General features: G+C 37.3%; 1 protein-coding gene across 7 annotated transcripts in view; it reads right to left on the bottom strand.

Annotated features, from left to right (window-relative positions):
* Positions 1–3,241: 3,241 nt before the first annotated feature.
* slc38a10 (solute carrier family 38 member 10) overlaps positions 3,242–20,417 on the bottom strand; it is a 111,064-nt gene continuing 93,888 nt past the window's right edge. For 6 of the 7 annotated variants that reach the window (XM_069930149.1, XM_069930151.1, XM_069930152.1 and 3 more), the window contains 5 exons: positions 14,814–14,969; positions 13,297–13,770; positions 10,783–10,911; positions 8,490–8,657; positions 3,242–7,279 (listed from right to left, as the gene is read on the bottom strand). In XM_069930149.1, the coding sequence (XP_069786250.1) occupies positions 6,078–7,279; positions 8,490–8,657; positions 10,783–10,911; positions 13,297–13,770; positions 14,814–14,969 (2,129 nt within the window). In that variant the 3' untranslated portion in view covers positions 3,242–6,077. The remainder of the gene's footprint in view (positions 7,280–8,489; positions 8,658–10,782; positions 10,912–13,296; positions 13,771–14,813; positions 14,970–20,417) is intronic. The other variant, XM_069930155.1, reaches the window with a different exon arrangement.

Here is a 20,417-nt window from a genome sequence, read left to right as displayed (position 1 = left end):
CTTTTTCTGTCCTGTGCATTGGAACCTCCACACCAGACACTAATGCATTGGTCAGAAATATCTGCGGCACACCTATAGATATTTGCAAGCGTCTTTGGTGACACACCAAATCTCCTCAAGCTCCAAACGACATGTAGCTGCTGGGGAGCCTTCTTCACGATTGCACCGAAAAGATGGCCACAGGATAGATTTTTTTCCCCCCAGAAATGTTGACACCCAGGAATTTGAAGTTCTTCACCCTTTCCACTGTTGACCCTTTGATGAGGACTGGTTCGTGTTCTCCTGCTTTCCCCTTTGTGAAGTTCACAATCAGTTCTTTAGTTTTGCACCCACTCTTCTCATTTTAGATTTCAACAATGGTAGACTGAATTGTCTGAATAGTATCTTTGTATTAAAATTTAATAAATTGATAGTTTCTCAATGGCAAATTACTGCTGGACATGGCTTTCTATCTTGTAAATTAATTAAATAATGTTATGATATTTGATGTTTCTTTTGAGAACATTTCTCTAAATTTCTTCATTGGATTGTTAAATGTATTTGCAGAACTAAATATTGCTGAACATCCTTCTCCCTGAACTAAATATTGCTGAACCTCCTTCTCCCTTGAGTCTTACCTGAATTTCTCCATATTCCACAACCCAGCTGCCCTTATTACACAGAATAAAAAGTAAATGAGACAATTGTTAATTTCTTCTGCAGGACATTACCTGAAATAATCCCTGCGAACAGTGAACCATTCAGGTACAAGGATGTTACTGCACACCTATTGTGTGAAATAAGTTCTGCTGTTCATCCGTGCCTCACACATCTGCAGTTTTCATCAAGAATTTTTTTATGGATTTGTAAATAATGTCAAATGTAACATTCTTTGGCATATTTATAATGTCCTGTTGATGCATTTAAAAGCACATGATTTCTGAGAACAAAAGGCCACAGGACAGCATCAGAAAGAGGTAAAATAAATGTTCAGTTGTTTAGTGATTTAGTGAATGAAACGAAAGTAAATTAACTCTGGATGATTCAGAAAAATGAAGAATTGGCACAGTACATCATACAGGTCACAAAGAGGAAGAGATTGTGGTGGGGGACAGGAAAAATTATCGCAACAAGTTGCAACCATATAAAGGTGCTGCCAACTCTGAAGACGCGAGATAACATGGCAGAAATCAGGAGTCCCATGCCGTCTTTTCATTTGCTATTGAGTTGGGGGGAGGGGGGGGGGAGTCTAGAATTTTTGAGGATGCTGGAGGGAGTTCACAAATCAAGGTAACTTTGACAACCCCATGGATGTGCTCAGATAACATGGTCTCTTTTCAACATCATCAATTAGATAGCGTTTCCATACATTTGTGCCTTTATATCAAATGCCTTTTGAGGTAGAAGGTGCAGTTATTAATTTACTGGGATAGTAAATCAGAGACGGGTATTAAAAATCTACATAAGTTTTTCCAATTTAAATGCAGTTAATTTGCAATTATAAGAAAATTGGTTCAGTTTAGCAGCGACATGCATCCAGATCAAAATTATTGTAAAAGAAAAAAAAACACAGGTTCACTCATGCCCTTCAGGGGAAGAAAACCCAATTTGTGGTGCCATCTTCCAAGACAGATGTGTACAGTGATTCATTCTTCTCCCGTACAATTAAAGCATGGAATGATCTTCACCCGACCAGCTCTTCAAAAATCTCAGCCTTAAGCACTCCCATCCCCCACCCCCAGTTTAAATTCCATACAAAATATTTTGGAGGATCAAGACTCAAGAACACAGAAGGCTCCAGAAGGTAACAAACATCACAGGCTCTGATGTTTAAACCATTGAATACATCTATGGGAGCCACTGCCTCAAGAAGGCAGCTAACTTCACAAAGAACTATCACCATTGCCACAGACTCTTCTCACTGCTACCTTTGTGTAGAAGGTACAGAAGCCTGAAGACCAGTACCTCAAGGTTTTAACAGTTTCAACAGCAATCAAGGTCTTTCACGCCACAAAAAGGCAGTCTATAGCTGTCATTTTTTTTGCATGGGATCATTTAACATTATATTTTTGTATTATTACCTTTTTAATTCAATTATGTTTTTTAAAAATATACAAATAACCTGTTCAGCTGCCACAAACATTTCATTTCAGCCTGATGGCTGTTGGGAAAAACTGTTCATGAACCGAAGTTGCTGGACTTTAGGCTTCGGCATTTTTGCCTGAAGGGAACAGATATCTTCCTGATGTTGGCAGCCCTCTTGAGACAGCACTTCAGGTACATTCAATAGATGGAAGGTCAGTGACTGTGATGGATTTGACCGGGTTTGCCATGCTCTGTAGTCTTCTGCATTTCTGTCCATTTGAGTTTCCAAACCTGGTTGTGATGCAACCAGTCAGCAAATGCATAATTACATTAGAGCTGAACTGGGCTGTGCAATCATGAGCGCAAAGAAAATAGAGCAGGGACTATTTCCTTGAGACGTCCGTGTGAAGGTCAGTGAGGAGGAGGAGGTCATGTTGTCAAACCTATTCAAAAATACAAATAGCCCACCTACTTAGCAGCATAAATTTTAATGACCTATTTAATAATTTAGTTTTAATCATTCTTGTGTCTGGACATTAATTTAGAATGTTGTTGAAACACAACAAGCATGGTTTGAAAAAAAATGTGATAATTAAATATGGAAAAGATGCATTAAAATGCTTGGGATGGGATTTAGATCTTCAGAAAACAACTACGGTGAATTGCAATAATCATTAAAGATTTGTTTCATTATTGGGAGGGATAGGTTGAGTGGGCTGATTTTTTTCTCCCTCCCGAGAGCGTTGGCGAGTAAAAGAGAGGGAGTGGGTGAGGAGGCATTGGAGTCTTAAAGAGGTTTATAAAATCATCAGGGTAGAGATCAGGTAACTAGTCTGATTTTTTTCATAGGTATGGGGAATCTAAAATTGGAGGGAATATACTCAAGGTGAGATAGGACAGATTTAAATGAGTCCTGAAAGAGGGTGGTGGGTATTTGGAACGAGCTAAACAAGCATGTGGGTAGGAAAGGTGTAGAGGGACACAGGCCAAAAATAGGACTAGCATAGTTAGCATGGATAAGTAGGGCTGAATGGCCTGTTTTTGGAGCTTGACAACTCTGCCAACTCATTACATACAACAGATTTAAAACTCGAAACTGCTAACTGAATTTTTACCACCAGTGTACACTTAGTTGCAATATTAGTTGCAAAAATGCACAAATACAATCCAGCATCAATGTTTGTTAATCGCACTTTATTGATAAGCCAACCATGTACATTATAATATATCTGCATATTCCATTTCCCTCTCCATCAGTAATTAATATTCATCTGGAATGTTTTCTTGAACTCTTAACAGTGATGTTTTCTTACTTTAAATTGTCAATGGTTTAGTTCAACTTTACTCTTAGTCAGTTTCATTTAGTTGATTTTTGCACTTCAATTTAATCCATCTCCAATTTCAAATATGAAGGTTAACTGTTGAAGAATAATCCTGAATTAACTGAACAATAACTCTTCAAACATTTGCAAAATGAGAACAGGATTTCACACACAAGCATCAGGGAGCTTTGTCAATACAGCACAATAAGTTAACATCAATATTTAAAATCTGGATTGGATAAAAAGATAAATGTAAATAACATCTAAAGGAATGTGAACAACTAACTTTCAATACAAATTTTTGGGAGACTCAGATGTAGTTAATGTAGGAAATTGACCCAAAGTTGGAACCTAAACATTTTCTGTCAGATCTGCTATCATTTTGAATATGAGATAACATTTAAATGAGAACATACTAATTCAGACAATTTGATAAACAGATTTTTAAATCATTAAATTTGCAGCAAAGAAAATGTGCTTATTAAAAGCTGCAGGAAGCAATGTTTTAATTTTCCACATTAGTTCACAGACTAACAGCACCTCAAGAGAAGGCACCAAGTGGAACTCAGGCACTTATCTGCAAGAGATTATGAACTCAGAGAGTAAAACAACAATGGTTTTCTCTACTTCTTTCCCAACAAGGAGCCCAAGGTCCCAGAACAGAACAGCCTCGTTGTTGAGATTTTGCACAGTGTACTTTTTAAAATATAACTATTTGTATGAAGAGAGTAACATGAACAGGTTCTCCAGCCTTTTAATGTTGCTAAAGAAAACAGAACTGCATGCACGAACTTGAATTGCGTGAAATGAATATTAGTCGTTGGCACATGGATCATTTTAGCCTTGATTCCTTATAGCATCGGTAATGGACAAATGTCAATTAATATAAATGAATGAGTAGTAAATATTTTAAAGAAAAATCAGCAATATGTTGACAGATTGGAAAGTTTACAGTCATTGGAAGATTTTTGTGGCTTATTGAATTTGAAAAAAGTCATTAAATTTAGGCCACACTAATTCAGGCAATAACAAATTCCTTCTCTGCCCTGATCACTTTCCACAAATAAAGCTGATGTTCAAAGTTTAAGAAATTGAAAAAATGCTGCCTGTTTTGAACTCTGCATAGATTCTATTGTACCATATGCTTTAATACAATTATTTACAAGTGTGCCAAGTTTATACAGCTGAAATCAATTAGAAATGTCCCAACAAAAAAAAATTACATCTATGAAAAGCTTCTCAATAGGAACAATTTGGCGGTAGTGCCAGCAAAACATTATTTGAGTGGTCCACTTAATTAAATGCAAATAATTCCAGGGAATCATTAAATCTAAACACATGAATATAGTATATGTACTTTAAGAAGATTTATCTCTCAGTCCCATTGATATCTGCTCTGTCTTTTAAGGCATTTCTTATGGAGTGGATATAGAAACATACTGAGTTATAACACTGACCGACCCTCAAAATTATACCTCTTGCAATTGGGTAAAGATATAAATGAAGTCTTGTGTACAGAATTGAAAACCCAATATTTTTGATCTAATAACATTGGCAGCCAGAGAACAATTACATAATGGTTACGTTTTTAAGAGTTATATCTTCATAAACATACAAAAAATCTTTTTTATATAAATAATGCATTATACAGGAACTTATTCTGGATTATTCATCAAAAAATATACATTTGTTTTTTTCTGGGCATAACGACTGAACCAACATACTTTACTTACAGGTATGCTGTGCAAGAATTGGATAAATGGCTACAATTAAATATTGCACCTTTCGCCCATCATAACATACAAAATTAATTCAAAAAACCACTGTGGAAAGGACTCTTCTACAATAGTACAATCTTTTCAGTTGGTCAAAATTATGATTTGGTAGCCATTTACAAAATTCAATGCACACTGAATTGAACACGTCTTAAAGGATAAAATGTGATCCAAATTTGTTTTGTTTTGCAGTAAAAGAAAGATTTCAAATTTAGTATTGAAATTTTGCTATAATAAACTTTGTATCCAAGAATTTAGGCAGTAACTTTCTCGTGCACAACATGTAAAAAAACAGCAATCACAAAAATCTTCATATTATTAAAATATACAATCGACTGCCCTAATGAATATTTAGAAATAGCCAATAACAAAAGCTTGCTGTTTACATTATAGCAGCTTGTTGTCCCTGAGAGGAAATTGAAGACACAAGTTGTTGGGTAGTTACATTTCAAAGCTTTGAACATGTCCTTCATACAATCATACACTTCTGTCACAATCCCAATAGGTTGTGCAGTCTATTTTTTTTATATATATATAATATACACATTCTTGGTGGCTTCTAATAGTTGCACAGAACAATAGGGCTTGAAATTTTCTAGAATTCCAACACTTTTATCATTTCTTGATTATCCAAACATTCTGATAATCATCAATTTCTGAACATGTGCTCTATATCGTGATCTAGATAGTAACTGACGAGCCTCCTTGTACAATTATTTAGCAGATAACTACATTCCAGAAACTGTTTTTCTGCATTCTAAATTCTTAAAATCTTATCGATTGTTGTCAGTGATCTTCATTCACACGATGCAATGCAGATGGGGCACTCTATAAGCTGCATGTGGTACACAAAGGGAGATTTGTACCATCCAATAAATATTTCATTTGAATCTCTGGAATAGAGATAGCAAAGGAATCATGTATTATCTTCAGAACTGGCCATTTGCTTCATCTTTCGGCTCTGAACTATCTGGAATGGTCCTCCTGCTGCCTGATTCAGTTGGACCTCCAATGCACTTCGGAGGTCATCAGTTTTAAAGTTTGGCACAGGATCAAGGTTGATAATCAGTTTATCTCCATTATCATGTTGGCTTTCATCCATTTGTGAATTCAGGTCCCTCTTTTTTCTGCGCAGATCACCACCGTCATCAACTTTCAGGTCTTTGTATGGCTCACCGTTCTTCTGACTTGGATTTTTTTCCTTGTGCTGTGGCACAACGTTTGGGTGTGGCTGCACCTGATCATCTGAAGCTTTTTGGTGACTTTTCAGTAAATCATCTTCAACTTTTCTTTTGTCAAGTTCCTGTGCTCTGTTATCAAGATTTTCTTCTTTTTCTTTTTGAATTTTAGCTGGATTCACTGGCTGCTCAATGTTTTCTTTCCTATCTTCTTGGTGTCCAATTGGATGGTCATTCTCAAATACATCCTTTGCTCCAACTCCCACTTCCTCGTTCTCAACATGCTCAGGATTTTCTATCAAGGGTTTGGGTTCAACATCATGAATTTCATTCCTTGACTTTGCTTCAGCATTGAGGCTGTCAGAAAACTTGAAGTCTTTGGCCCGACTGTCTGGAAACTTCAAATTTTGAATCCCAACTTCAGCTTCTTTCCTTTGAGCTCTGACTCCATTCTCTAAGGGAACATTTGGATTTCTAGGTCCATGTTCACGTGCAGCTTTAACTCCTGCTTCAAGAATACCAATTTGTTTAAACGACTTTGGAACTTCGGCATCATCGGGTGGCATCATCTTCTCATTATCTTTACTTTTCAATGGAAGTTCTGGAGCCCCCCCATTTTGGTCAATTTTTTTCATTCCATCTCTCGGCTGAGGGGCAATCCTGTGAGCTTCAACGACCATTCTGGCATCTTGCTTAGCATTGTAAACTTGATCCTGATTTTCTCGGGAATTGAGCTGAGTGTTGAGCAAAACATTTTTAGGTTCAGCATTATCCTTTCTGCGGTCAGCTGCTTGCAGATCCTGATCAAGTTTCGAAACACCGTGCAAATCTGCATTTATTACATGAAGTTTCTCTGCCTTCTGCTCATTCACAGCCTCAATATGTTTTACCTGGTCTTCACTTCCTTGATCCATTTTCTGCTTCACAGCATTTTCATTACCTACAGAAATTTTTAAAAGGAGAAGCAAGAATATCAAAAAAATTAATAAAGCAAAGGCATGAAAAATGATGAACATACTTAGAGATTTTTAGACTCATTCTTAGAAATTCCTGCTTTGTTGCCCAGACATTTGCACTCAAATCTACCAAGCCCACCCAAATTCAGTACTGAAGGTGATCATTTGCAATACAAATTTAAATCACTCAACTCCAAATCTCCTTCACAGCTGCTTCCAACTTCCTAACATCCACTGCATTCATTGTCATGCGAACAATGACACCCTCACGTTTCAAACCTTTTTCTAATACACAAACAAAACCTATTCAGAAATCTTTCTTTCCCCCAAATTTAATTCTTATTAATCGCTCTTTAGTTATCCTGAGAATTTTAAACAAAAAATATTCATTGAAATCCCACCTTCTGGACCCAGAACTGCGGCCTGCAGGATATGACTCTAAGTAAGGTTGCAAGTATTTTTCAAAGGTGTCAAGACTTTTGTTTTCATCAATCTATCAAGCAGTGAGTTACAATGAAAACTGTTTTCATCTTTCCTCTTATCCATCTATCTCTTTAAGGAAAATGGATCCTTCCTCTGTAATTGATATGGGCCACTCATAATTTTATATTTTATAAAAATTAAAAACTACGAGATTGTGATAGGGGATTAGTTGTTGGAAAACAATCACACGATGTCTGCTGGAAAGGAATGATTGAAATATTGGCATTACTTCAAACCTATTATAATTTAGCAACTTCGCATAATAATTACCTGTTTCTTATTTTCACAGGAAAAGTTCATTGTTTCACAGGTACAGCCCCGCATGACTGGGATGCCCATGGGTTAACACATTGTAGATTCTAATGGTCTCTTTATGTCTCCTCCAAAAATGATATCTAATTTTAGCTGACTATTTTCAGAGAAATGCATTTTAAAAAATCTACATCAAACAATAATGTAACAAGTTCAAATGATCAGATTTTAATTTCCAGTCCATAGAGGGAACCACTGTGTTCAGACTCTCTTTGCATCATTAAGTTGCCTTGCGAGTTCCATCACACAAAAGCAATCTATTGAGTGGTTCCTCACAATCTTGTCTCTTTCATTAAATGCATACAGTATAACTGCTGGATGAATCCAACTCTTATGGAGTTGTCATCCACATTAGTAAGGCAGTGCCTGACTTTACTTGTTGTTTCTGCGGACTCTTACCAAGCTGTCCTTTGTCCTCATCGTCACTCTTCTGCTGATGGATCTCCTTGTGTTGTTCCTGAATGACAGCCAACAGTTTCTCCTGTTGGTCTAACAGTCGCTTCTGCTGTTCCTGCTGTTCTTTAATTACATTCAGTAAAACTTCATGGTCCACACGTTTTTCCTCACCTGCATTAGAAAACAGAAGTAAATATACAAGTAATATTGCACAGCAAAACTACATGGCCCTAAATTTTTAGATCTCACAACTATAATCTTTGGATTCAATTTAAGAACAAAAGCATCCCTTGCAGTAGGAGCACAACTGGCAACTAAACATCACTTGGATACCTTTTTATATCTTAATCAAACAATCGTGTCTATTAGCCTGAAACTTCCTATTGTCGGAGAGACTGGGCACAGACTGGGAGATCGCTTCGGTGAGCACCTTCACTTCGACCACATCAGTGATAGGGATCTCCCAATGGCCAACTATTTCAATTCTGCGTCTCACTTCCATACTCACATGTCTGTCAATCACCTCATGTGCAAGACCACCTGTAAATTGGAGGAACAATACTTGATTTTTCCGACTGGGAACTTTCCATCCAGATGACTTCTCTGGCTTCTGCTCCCTCCCTTCTCTTTGTCTTCTTTCCCTTAGCTCTCCACCCCCTTCCCTCTGTTCACAGAACCATCCCTTCTCCCCCTGTTTGCTGCTGTGCCCTCCTTCCTTTATCCACCTATTACCTCCTGCCTTTGGGTCCATGCGCCTCCACCTACCCCACCCCCCCCACCTTTCTGTTTAGGTGCCTGCCCACATCTTTCCATACTTTGATGAAGGGCTCAAGCTGAAACTTTTTGCTATATAAACTACACTGTTTGACCTGCTGAGTTTCTCAAGCATTGTGTCTTCAAACACAGTGTTTGCAGACTTTTATGTTTTACTACTTTCTATTTTATTTTATTATTTATGGTCTTTCTTGGGGAAGTGCTTTAGATTTTACCATGTGCTGAAAAATGCTACTAATTTCACTCCAAATAGCTTAGCTCTAATTGGGCCAGCTCCATGTTCACAGTGCCACATTTTCCATTTCTTCCCTCCCACTCCCATCTCTAGACATGTGCCATCTCATCCATTACTTCCCAGATTTTAAACACGTTCATCAGTTCCTGCTTCAATGATCTAAACTTTAAGGGTCCACAAAGCAAACTTTTGCCACTTACTCTCACAATTTAACCCTTTTTTAAAGCAACAATATGATGTTGAATTCCCAACAAAGTTTTCCTGAAAGATGATGCTCAAGATGGGGTTGGACCAAAACACCAGACACAAATCCTCTATTTTTTTCCCCCCAGCATCCTTTTACAGATTACCTCAACAGCACTTCTATTGAGTGTTTATTTTAAAGAGTTGGGGAGCATTTAGGGGTTCAATAGTAGGATATGGTGGAGATTAATGTAAAGACAAGAAATTATTTGAAAGCCCATAGCAAGAAGGATTTCATTAAAATTTCATTTTCCAAAGTGTGGTAGGAAATGAGGTCATGTTTATAATTCTTCATTTTCACACTGAGCAAACTACAGGTATTGATCCAAAGAGAAAACAAATGTAATTTGCCTGCGAGCTGGTTTTCAATAAACTGGATATTTGGTGGGCCTGGGGAAGGGGGGGGGGATGGTGGTGGGAGAGTTGGAAAACTGTGATTGGAGAGATAAATGACTACATTTCTAGAATAATTAAATCAACCGGAAATTCTGCAAAGTACAACTTCGAGATTACAAAGCTTTCAGTTTTATTTCTTAATCTGATCAGTTGAACTACAAATCATAAATGGAGAAAGCCAAGTACTGCATGATGAGATTGCTGCAAAAAAAATTCAGTAATTCATGATGTTGCAGAAGAGTTTAACACAAGAAACAATTGTTCTAACTGGACTTCTCTCGAAATCCTGCACTTTTGTTTTATTATTGCACGACCTGATGCACTCGAGAATTGGCTGACTTGCCTAGCTAGCACACAAAAACGTTACAAACATTTCTCAATTCAATAATAATTTTCGATTATTAACTCCATAAAATGTTTTAAAAAATGGGTTAATTCATCATGCACGGAGTAAAAGGAGGCAGTGATAGGGCAAAAGAATATTAAAGATAATGTATCATATTATATCTTGAAACAATGGCTGTACAATCATACATTTTTGCCTCCATTGAAAGCATTTGGTTAATGAAATATTTCAAATAGCATTTGTTTTGAAGCACAAGCTTGCCAACAGTTTTATAACTCAGTCAACCTTTTGTCACCACTTACCCTCTGCTACTTCTCCATCTTGCTTTCGTTCTACATTTGCATTTTCACTGTCTCTCCCCTCTCTGATACGTAGCTGTGACTCTCCAGCAACATCAATCTTTTCTAAAGATGGCAAATCCTTCTTGTTGCCTTTACCAGGATGAGTAGGATATGAGGTGAAAAAAGAAAGTTGGAAAACAAAAATTCCTCTACAATTAAATTACATCCAAATGACAAAGGATAAATTTATGGTTTTGTACCACACTTAAAAGATAAATTAACTTTTTTTTTAAAAAGGCACTGGATTTCCTACCAGTTGCCGGCTGTACTTGCTTGCTGACAACTTATGTTACAAGTTACTTTTTACCAAACTAGTCGTGTCAACCACCTGACCACAATCATCTTAAACAATGCAATAAACAGTGGTGTATTTATGTGCATGTGTGCGCACGTGCAAGATGCTGCAGTCAAACAAACCACAAATGCACAGAATCAAAAAAAAAGTGCTGGTAAACCCAGCAGATTAGGCAACATCCATGGGAAAGAGACCCAACATTTCAGGTCTTTGACCCTTTGTCATACCAACAACTAGTTTCTCCAGAATTTCCAATTTTTGTACACAACTTACTCTTGCACAGGATACATGGGCCAGAAGCCCCGCTAAACTAGAAGGGGAAACAACCTTGACATCTGGTCACCCCAGTTGTTGCATTATCAGGTTGCAAAACCTCCTGAATACTCTAGACATTTTAAAATGTCTTTGATACTCCAAAACAGTTCAACTTTCAATAATCAGGACTTATTAAAAATGAAATGGAAACACTGCCTACATAAAGTTCAAAAATATTACCCAATATCCCTCACAGCCATCCCAGTCCCATTGAAATGAGAGACAGTGCAGTTTCCTGTGCCAAGTACAATTTGGCATAGGCTGAGTGGGTAGATTCTCCAGTGCAAGGGCTGGGGGAGAAATGCCACAAATCATTGCTCCTTTTGCTTGATTCCATGAGAAATCTAAGTTACAATGTCTGGGAAAGAACCACCTGCTTCAAAGTTCATCAACAAATACCAATCCATGGCATTTGAGCAGGGAAATATTGTGCAGAACCAGCTGAAAGCACTTTTGCCATTTGCTTTGTGTGATAAATGTAATAAAGCTTTGGTAATACTAGGGGGCTTCAATGCCCCTTCAAACATACAATGCAATTCTCTGCAAATAAGAGTTAAATCCAAACTGCAAGTTTTAGTAATCCATCATGTTCAGCCTGTCATTCGAGCTCGTTGTCAGTAGACAGCTTTTCAATGAGTACGTGGTTCTTCTACAGTGTACTCACAACGGGTCCTGATGTAATACCACCTGGACAGTTTCAGGAAGGTTTTTTGTTGCTGAACTGCAACCACTAAATTTACTGAACGATTAAGAAGAAAAAAAGTTTGTGTGATTTCAACTTCAATTTCAGCCACAATCACAGGGAGATCTTAAAGGATGTGGCTTTGCTGACTTTAGCTGCATTAGGGCAGAAATTTAAATCAGCAAATCAAAATGCAAAGCCATTCTCACTAATAAGCCAACTGACATTAAAACACCTTTGGCCAAGAGAATCATCACCAATCAATCATGATACATCCAATTTCTGCAGGAAACAATTAGATGAATGGATTAACTCAAAAAGGACAATTAAAGCCCAACAGATTGCAATTTTCTTTTTTACATTACCCAATTTCTCTCATCTTTTCCTAAGTTTGTGTTACAATCAAGTCCAGCATTCAAATCGAGCTAAATCAGTGGTTTTCAAACTTTTTCTTTCCACTCACATACCACCTGAAGTAATCCCTTCTAATCATAGAGCACCTATGGTATCAGGATTACTTCAGGTAGTATGTGAGTGGAAATAAAGTTTGAAAACGACTGTGCTAAATTATTTGCCCGGTAAATAACGAAAGCTCGGCAGGAGGTGAAAGGGGGGAACACCTCAACCACTGCCAAATCCATACAATTAAACCTCAAACTGGGATGTGTGCATGGAGAAGGTGAGAGTAATGAAAGGTCACGAGTAATGTACTCAAGCCATCCTCAATATTTTTTGGCAATGGCTCCCTTAGGACTCTGCTCAAAGTTTAGGGCCCCCTTCCCTGGGAAGCAGCCAAGTTTAGTTGGTTCCTTCTGTACTTCTCTCCTAATGTGTTTATGGCCCCCATTGAGAATGACCGATTGAAACAAGCCATATTGACATCATGGCTGAAGCAACAGTGCAGATGTTACACTTTGGTTTGAGGAGCTCACCACTCAACCTTTGCAAATGTACTCAACTTCCTATAAAACTACCTTGTACATGTAATGGCAAGCTTAGTACTTCTCTGGATGTTTGTCCAGGAGCATCCGAGGCAAAGCAGATCACTATATTGTCTCTGCCAATATACTTGATATGTACGACATCCTGATCCTTTAGTGCATAGTGACTACAATTTACCAACGACAGGAATGAATGCAGGACCTGCTAAAGTTAAAGATGGATGCAACAAGATGTAGCTTACCATTTTCAAGATCTTTGTTATTCATGTGTTCAACACCTCCTTCTTGATTATGAATCACTGAATCATCTTTTCTGGGAATTTTACCATGCTTATCCATCTTTTGCGAATGTATTTCCATGCCTGCTTGAGGCACTGCACCATTTGCATTCACTTCCACTTCCATCTTGGCTGGCTGTTCCTTCAGTTCTGATTTAACTTCTGGAGCATTTCCAGGATTGTTAATGTCATTTCCAATTTTTTCACCCTGTTCTTTTCCTCTGGGATTAATCTTTGGTTCTTCATTTGATTCTTTCCCCCCCTCTTCCTTAATACTTAGTTTAGCTTCCTCCTTTATGCCATTTTCCTGCTCAGCCTTCATTATTGGTCCTTTCTTTTCATTTGAATCATCACCATCCATACCTTCATCGACAACAACTTCATCGTGTGGGTTTGGTGGTTCATGTCGATGAGCTTCTCCCACAGGATGAGCAAATCCTGCAAAGAAAGAAAGAAAACCCCTGTATCCAGGTACCACAGAGTCATCACTTGGGATTTTTACATTTTTTTGCTGAAAGACAGCTATGATTAGCAAAATAAAGGAAGTGTTTCCACTATTTTCCATTTCCTTTCATTACATGCTTTTCATTTAACTACAAGCAAGATCTTTTGAAGTGTTTATGCTATGTTTCATCACTTCTGCTTCCTATTATAGACAACATGGCTACACTGGGCTTGAGAGCAAAACAGTCTAGCTACGTTAATATATACTTATCAGGTGGCTCCAGACAGATAACTGTCCGGGCAGGCCCCATCTTGAAATGATTGACCCCACAAAACAAACTGGTCTCGTTGTGTTATTCAGTAACTTAGAAGTTGGATGGCAGATGGACAAAACTAATATCCACACGTTTTTGGTTGGACTCTGCATTCAAATTGAAATAGTTGGTGCTTCTGGTTAAAAAAAATTTTGATTTTATTTCAAAACTTATGTCTGTATTTGTTTGAAGGTGAATTTTAATATGCTTAATGGCATCAAACTCCAGGTCTAGTTTTTTTTAAAAATGAGATTAACTAAAAGGTGACGGTCCTGAAATTTTTTTTTTTACATTAAAAACATAAAAGATTTAGCATATCCAAGGAATTTTCTTTTGAACAGGTAATGAACTTTTTCTTCAGGCAATACCTTAAAGTTGGCCTAATTTTTAACATTACCATACAATCTCTCCAAGTATTTCCATCCATCAAGGAGGAGAGCTGGAGGGGAGATAACTCTTTTTTGAAAAATTCCATGGTTAACCTGTCTGAAGAAGAACAAACAAAGCAGAAGCTGGCCCCTGCATAAAACACAGCACAGACATTACATCTCCTCCAATTTTCCTCTCGACACCCCCAGAAAATAAATTGTCAGAACATTGTTTGGAACAGATTAAACAAAAAAATGTTTTAAATTTATGATGTTAGATCCAACCTACTAGTTCATAAGGAAAATCTTCAACTCCCATTCAAAGTCAATTTCAACAGGGGAACACCTTGAGTACCTTGGTCAGGACGGTCCAGCTGTACTTCCTCGCCCTTGTCATTTCTATCTTCCTGTGGCTCTATTGGGACCTTTATCTGAGGTTGCTCTGCAACTTCTTTCTCTAATTTTGGACGGTCTCTATCATCACTTGCTTCCTTAACCACAATGTTTTGAGCTTTAAAAAAAACAAATTCAAAATTAGGCCGTTATTTCACAATCAAAAACTCAATGACGTGAACAATTATGTCAAAACTGACCAATGCTTAGCAGCCGAACTAAACAAATTTGAGCAATGCTTAGACTTCTGCTGATTACTTACATCTGCAACAGCATAATTAAATTCAATATAACCGCGGTTTTAACTTGCTTGGACTGGCAATAGTGACCCCACCGAAATCACCCTTCTAAAACTTCAAGTTTTACCCTTATGTTCTGGATAGATTGGTTTAGATTTCCAAAAATATTCCACCAATGAGCACACTGAAATATGTACATTCCTTTAACTTTTTAAAAATAATTAGTTCAACTATAAAATACTGTTAGTGTTCCACATTCCATCGACTTTCAGGAAACTTGTCTGAGTTAGAAGTCATTTGTGGGCTGAGCAAATAGAGTCAAACATCAAGAGAATGGGTCAGAAAAAAATTCAGCTCACAAACAAATAGGAAGAAAAGCATGTGCACGGTGACATTTTTAAATAATCAAAATATTTAACTAACACACAAATAACTCAAATTTCATTCAGCCTCTCAACCAAATTCCTTTTTGAAAGAACAGTCCCTAGAAATGAACACTAGGTGGCATTGCATGCCACTACGAGAAGAGGAATACGAAGATAATACCTGAAGTATAACATCTGGAACCAGATGTCAAATTTAACTTCACCTGAATAATAACTACACCTGCAGCTCAAAATGTACCTAAATATTTTAATTAATTTCTGCATCTGAATATTGAAGAATTAAAACAGCATTCAAATTTAACAGATTCTAAATTTGTACTCCTTTATGTATTATGGAAAGAAGGGATTATATATTAAATAAAGAAAGTTTTGTGTTAATTTATTTTTTTGAAGCATAAACTCTAATTTTACTTTGGTTAGCAATCACAAACTATATAAAGATAAATGGATTTCCAGATGGATCATTCCCGCTACAAGCATTGCAGACCACACGTGCAGTAGAAACCAGGGTCATGGACCATAGCACAAGCTACTGCTGGGGAGTTCATTCCACTTCTGACAGGTTTTGTTTTTTTGGTTAAAAGTATGCTTTCACACATAGAGCCAAGATTTTAGGTCTAAAGATAGAGGTCGTCGAGGCGTTATCTACCATGACCATCTGATGACCTATGTTCGATGTTAGCGCACCGAAGGAAATAAACAAGTTCCAGTTCATTCTCAAAAAACTGCTGATTTCTAATGTCGCACATTGTTCTCCTCTGCAAGAAAATCATTTGTTATCAGGAGCACATTATCCTTTCACCATCTGCCAGGAAAGAGGACTTTCCTGCATTTTCATCTTGCTGACAAGTTGATTTAATCACAGGAACGCCACTTTTGAAGAATCACGGCACAGTTTGTGCACTGGCCAGTTATAACTTTGCTATGCAAATATACTTTCCAAGCATGAGAAGATGACTTCTGCAGATAGTTTTGTATGACCAATCAATACGGCATTATAAAATGCACATTTAAAAAAAAACTGTTAGACTAAACTTGAAAACTAAAATTTTACCCCATGCTAGTCTTGTGCAGAAGAGTGTGTAAAGTCACCAGTTTATGGTAAATAAACTTTTCCACTCATGAATTCCTTCAAGAGCCAAGCCCATAATTTCAGAAATACTGATACAAGGATGTTAGAATAATGAACAAATTTTATATTTCAATCTCTTGTTAAAAATTCAACCTTGTACAACAACAAATTTCAAAACATCATAGAGGTTCTTGAGAAGCCACATATCACTGTAACTGAACAAATGAAATATTTCATTACGAGATATTTAGGAATCATTATCCTGGAACAAACAAGCTCAATTTTAAGAAACAAAAACTGAAGATGTTTGAATCTTGAGCAAACAATGAAAGATTGGAGTGATTCAGTGGGTTAGACATCAAGCATGGGTTGATATGGTCAGTCAATATTTCAGTTTGGGATTCTTATTGTCTCAAAGTGTATTATTCAAATTTCTGTTAGTGAACTGCATTCCAAACTCATTGAAAAGGATCAATATTTTCATTGCTGCAAGCTTCAGAAAATTAATATCATTTAATTAATCCATGGACTGCAATGTAGAAAATGTATTAGAGACATTAAGTGTCAAATCTCCACCTCAATGTAGAAAATAAGGTTTCAAAACAACCCTTCCTAAACCTTTCAATTAGACTGCCACTATAATTTTCAGATCAGAATATATTGTCATGAACATGTCACAAAATTCTAGATAGAATGCTCTTCACAGTACACCTGTACAAATTTTCATGAGTCTTTAAAATCTCCTCAAACTTCTCACCAAGTATAGCCACTGGCGAACCTTCTTCATGATAGCGTAGAGGCCCCAGGACAGATCCTCAGAGATGTGGTCACCTAGGAATTTGAAGCTCTTGATCCTTTCCACTGCTGACCCCTCGATGAGGATTGGTTAATGTTCTCCTGATTTCCACAATCAGCTCCTTGGTTTTGTTAACATTGAGCTCAAGGTTGTTGTTGTGACACCAATCAACTTGCTGACCTATCTCACTCCTGTCCGATTCTGAGTGGCCGTCTGTGATTCTGCTAACAACCGTGATGTCAGCGGCAAATTTGTAGATGGAATTTGAATTGTGCCTGGCCACACAGTCGTGGGTGTAGTGAGTTGAGCAGTGGGCTAAGCGCACATCCTTGAAATGCACCTATGTCGATCATCAGTGAGCAAGAGAAGTTTCCATTTCATATGGACAATGGTCTTCCAATGATTCAATTGTAGAGGGAGGTGCAAAGGCCAAAGTTTTGGAGCTTGTTGACCAGGACTGAGGAAATGATGGTGTTGAAGGCTGAGCTGTAGTCAATTAAGAGTAGCTGGATGTATGTGTCACTGTTGAGCTGAGGGGAGAGCCAGTGATATTGCATCTGCTGTGGTGAATTGCAGTGGGACTAGATCTTTATTTGGGTACATGCTAATTCTGGCCATGACCAACCTCACAAATTTTACCACCAGGAAATTTTTAAAAATATATTGTCTGTAGGATTTAGTATTTGCTACATTGGTGAAAGTATTTAACACCCACTCCAAAATTGGTAATTCAAATGCTTGTATCAAAATAGTATGAGGTTTAGCACAACACTATTACAGCTCCAATATGTTCTCCCCATGGCTTTCCTCCGGCACTCCAAAACACTGAGGATTTGTAGGTTAATCTGTGTATTTTGGCAGCACTGGCTTCTGGACCAGAAGGACCTGTTCCCATTCCATAAATTAAATTAAATGACTGGATCTGTAATAAAGTTTCATGAACACTAAATCAAAGTAAACCTGGTACTTTGTCCACGGTGATTTCACTTCATGTCAATCACTTCGGCCCAGATCACCTCAACACAAATTCATGGTATTGGGATGCCCAAATCAATCTATATGAATGCTAAATTTATAGCATGAATGTACTTATTCCAGAATAACAATAAGTTTCATCTTGGGCTGGAAACTTGAGTGCCCAGGAATGCAAAAGGCTGCAGAAAGTAATTAATCCAGCTGACCTTTGAAGCTTTGCCTCAAGAAAGCAGCTAACATCATAAAAGATCTTAATCACCCAGGCCACGTTCTCTTCTCATTGCTATAGTATCTGCAGATAGAAGGTACAGAAGCCTGAAGTCTGGCAATTACCAAGAACAGGTTTCTTTTCACCCTCCAACAGCCATTAGGCTCTTGAACATTCCTGCTCAGCCAGAACACTACCCCAGGACAACCAAACCTGAACTACTGTTACATTACAAGCTTTTGCAGTTACTGTGAATATATATTTTTTGTTTTGTTTTTTGTGGTAACTTATTTTATACCTATTGTTTGTTCCTGTATTTTATGTGCCTGTACAGCTGAACCAGGAATGTCAGTGCAAAAATCAACCTCCTTGGGAACTCAGCTAGTCAAGCAACATCAGTGGATGAAACCCAACTGAGCAGTAGACTTGATAAAGGGTTTCAACCTGAAATGCAACCATCAATTTTATCCCATCGATGCTGCTCAACCGGCTGAGTTCCGCCACCAGTTTGTTCTTTTTTCGCTCCAGATTAAAGTATTTGTAATCTCTCGTCTCTCCAGAATTTCAGTGCATCTGTACTTTTACTTACGAATATGACAATAAATTCTCATCTCATACTTTTGAAAAGCAGAAAATAAGGCACCTGTGATTGGGAAGGTGTTGAATAATAAAAGTTATAAATCAGCGACAACTGCTAACCAGCTGTCAGAACTTTCAGTCTAATGAATAATTTGTTAACTTACTGAACTATTGATGAGATATCTGAATTCCAGTGAGGACCACCACTAATTTTGATTAATGGAGTTTCCAACAGCATTGGATGTGAATGAGATGCATGTTTTTTTAAAAAGTCATAAAATGCAGGCAGAAAAAGGGTAATCAAACATATTCAACCATTCTGGAACTTCTCTTTGTTCTTTAAAATATACCCAGTTAAGAGGTACATCATCATACAGTATCTTTGTACTGTATATAGAATTTTTTAAAATGAATCTTTTGACCCTTCACTGACAAACTACCAACAGCATGAATGAAACATTTAAAAAAATTTAAAGCACCAATTACTAATAATGAGGGAAGACATTATGTTTTAGTTTAGAAAATTTATTAGAGACATTAGGTGTCAAAGCCCAAACTGCATACAAAAAAAATGTTTCAAAATGACTATTTCTAAATCTTCTCTCAAGGGACATTTCCGGATGCAAATCTGGGCTGTGGAGAAAGAGAAGCATACTGGACACTCTCTAAAAAGAAATGGGACCAGCAGGTTTGCTGGTGAAGTAATAAATTATGCATTGTTTTCAGAAAGTTTTTTTAAGAAGTTAACAAAGGGTTAAATGGCACTGAGAAAATGAGTTTAAATGCCAAGTCTTCAAATGAATCAACATGGACAGATTTCAGGCAACTTCAATATGTGCAAAGCTTAAAACAGTATGAACCACACACTATTCCAAATCATAGCCACACACAAAGAGGAACTTGCTGATCAGTCAACCTTTGCTCTTTTCATCAGTGACGGACATTGAGAATGACAGACACGGCTTTCATGTGGATTCTAAAAAGACCCCTCGTACTAAAAAGGAGCAGGAACCTACATTAAAATTATAGTCCTTTCTGCGTTTAAAAAAAAAGGCTCATTAAAAGTCAGGAAAATCCTTCACAGTGGTGTATGGCTGAAGTGCAGTCTCATTGCACGTCCAGAAGAATAGGTTTCCAAAAACAGTTAAGCTCCTCCTGTATGCTCCAAAATAAAAGATAGATTTACTGCACAATATGCGGCTTGCTTGCAACTCAAATATTCCAATACGTTCATAATGGTTTCCACATTGTCAAGGCTTCACATTTCCCAACATGTAACTTCAACAAGCTTCTTTCATAGCATTCTTTCAA

This window comes from Narcine bancroftii, chromosome 3, assembly GCF_036971445.1.
Source record: "Narcine bancroftii isolate sNarBan1 chromosome 3, sNarBan1.hap1, whole genome shotgun sequence".
NCBI lineage: Eukaryota > Metazoa > Chordata > Chondrichthyes > Torpediniformes > Narcinidae > Narcine > Narcine bancroftii.
Note: the sequence above shows the minus strand (reverse complement) of the source record. Positions and strands in the feature narration are given on the sequence as shown.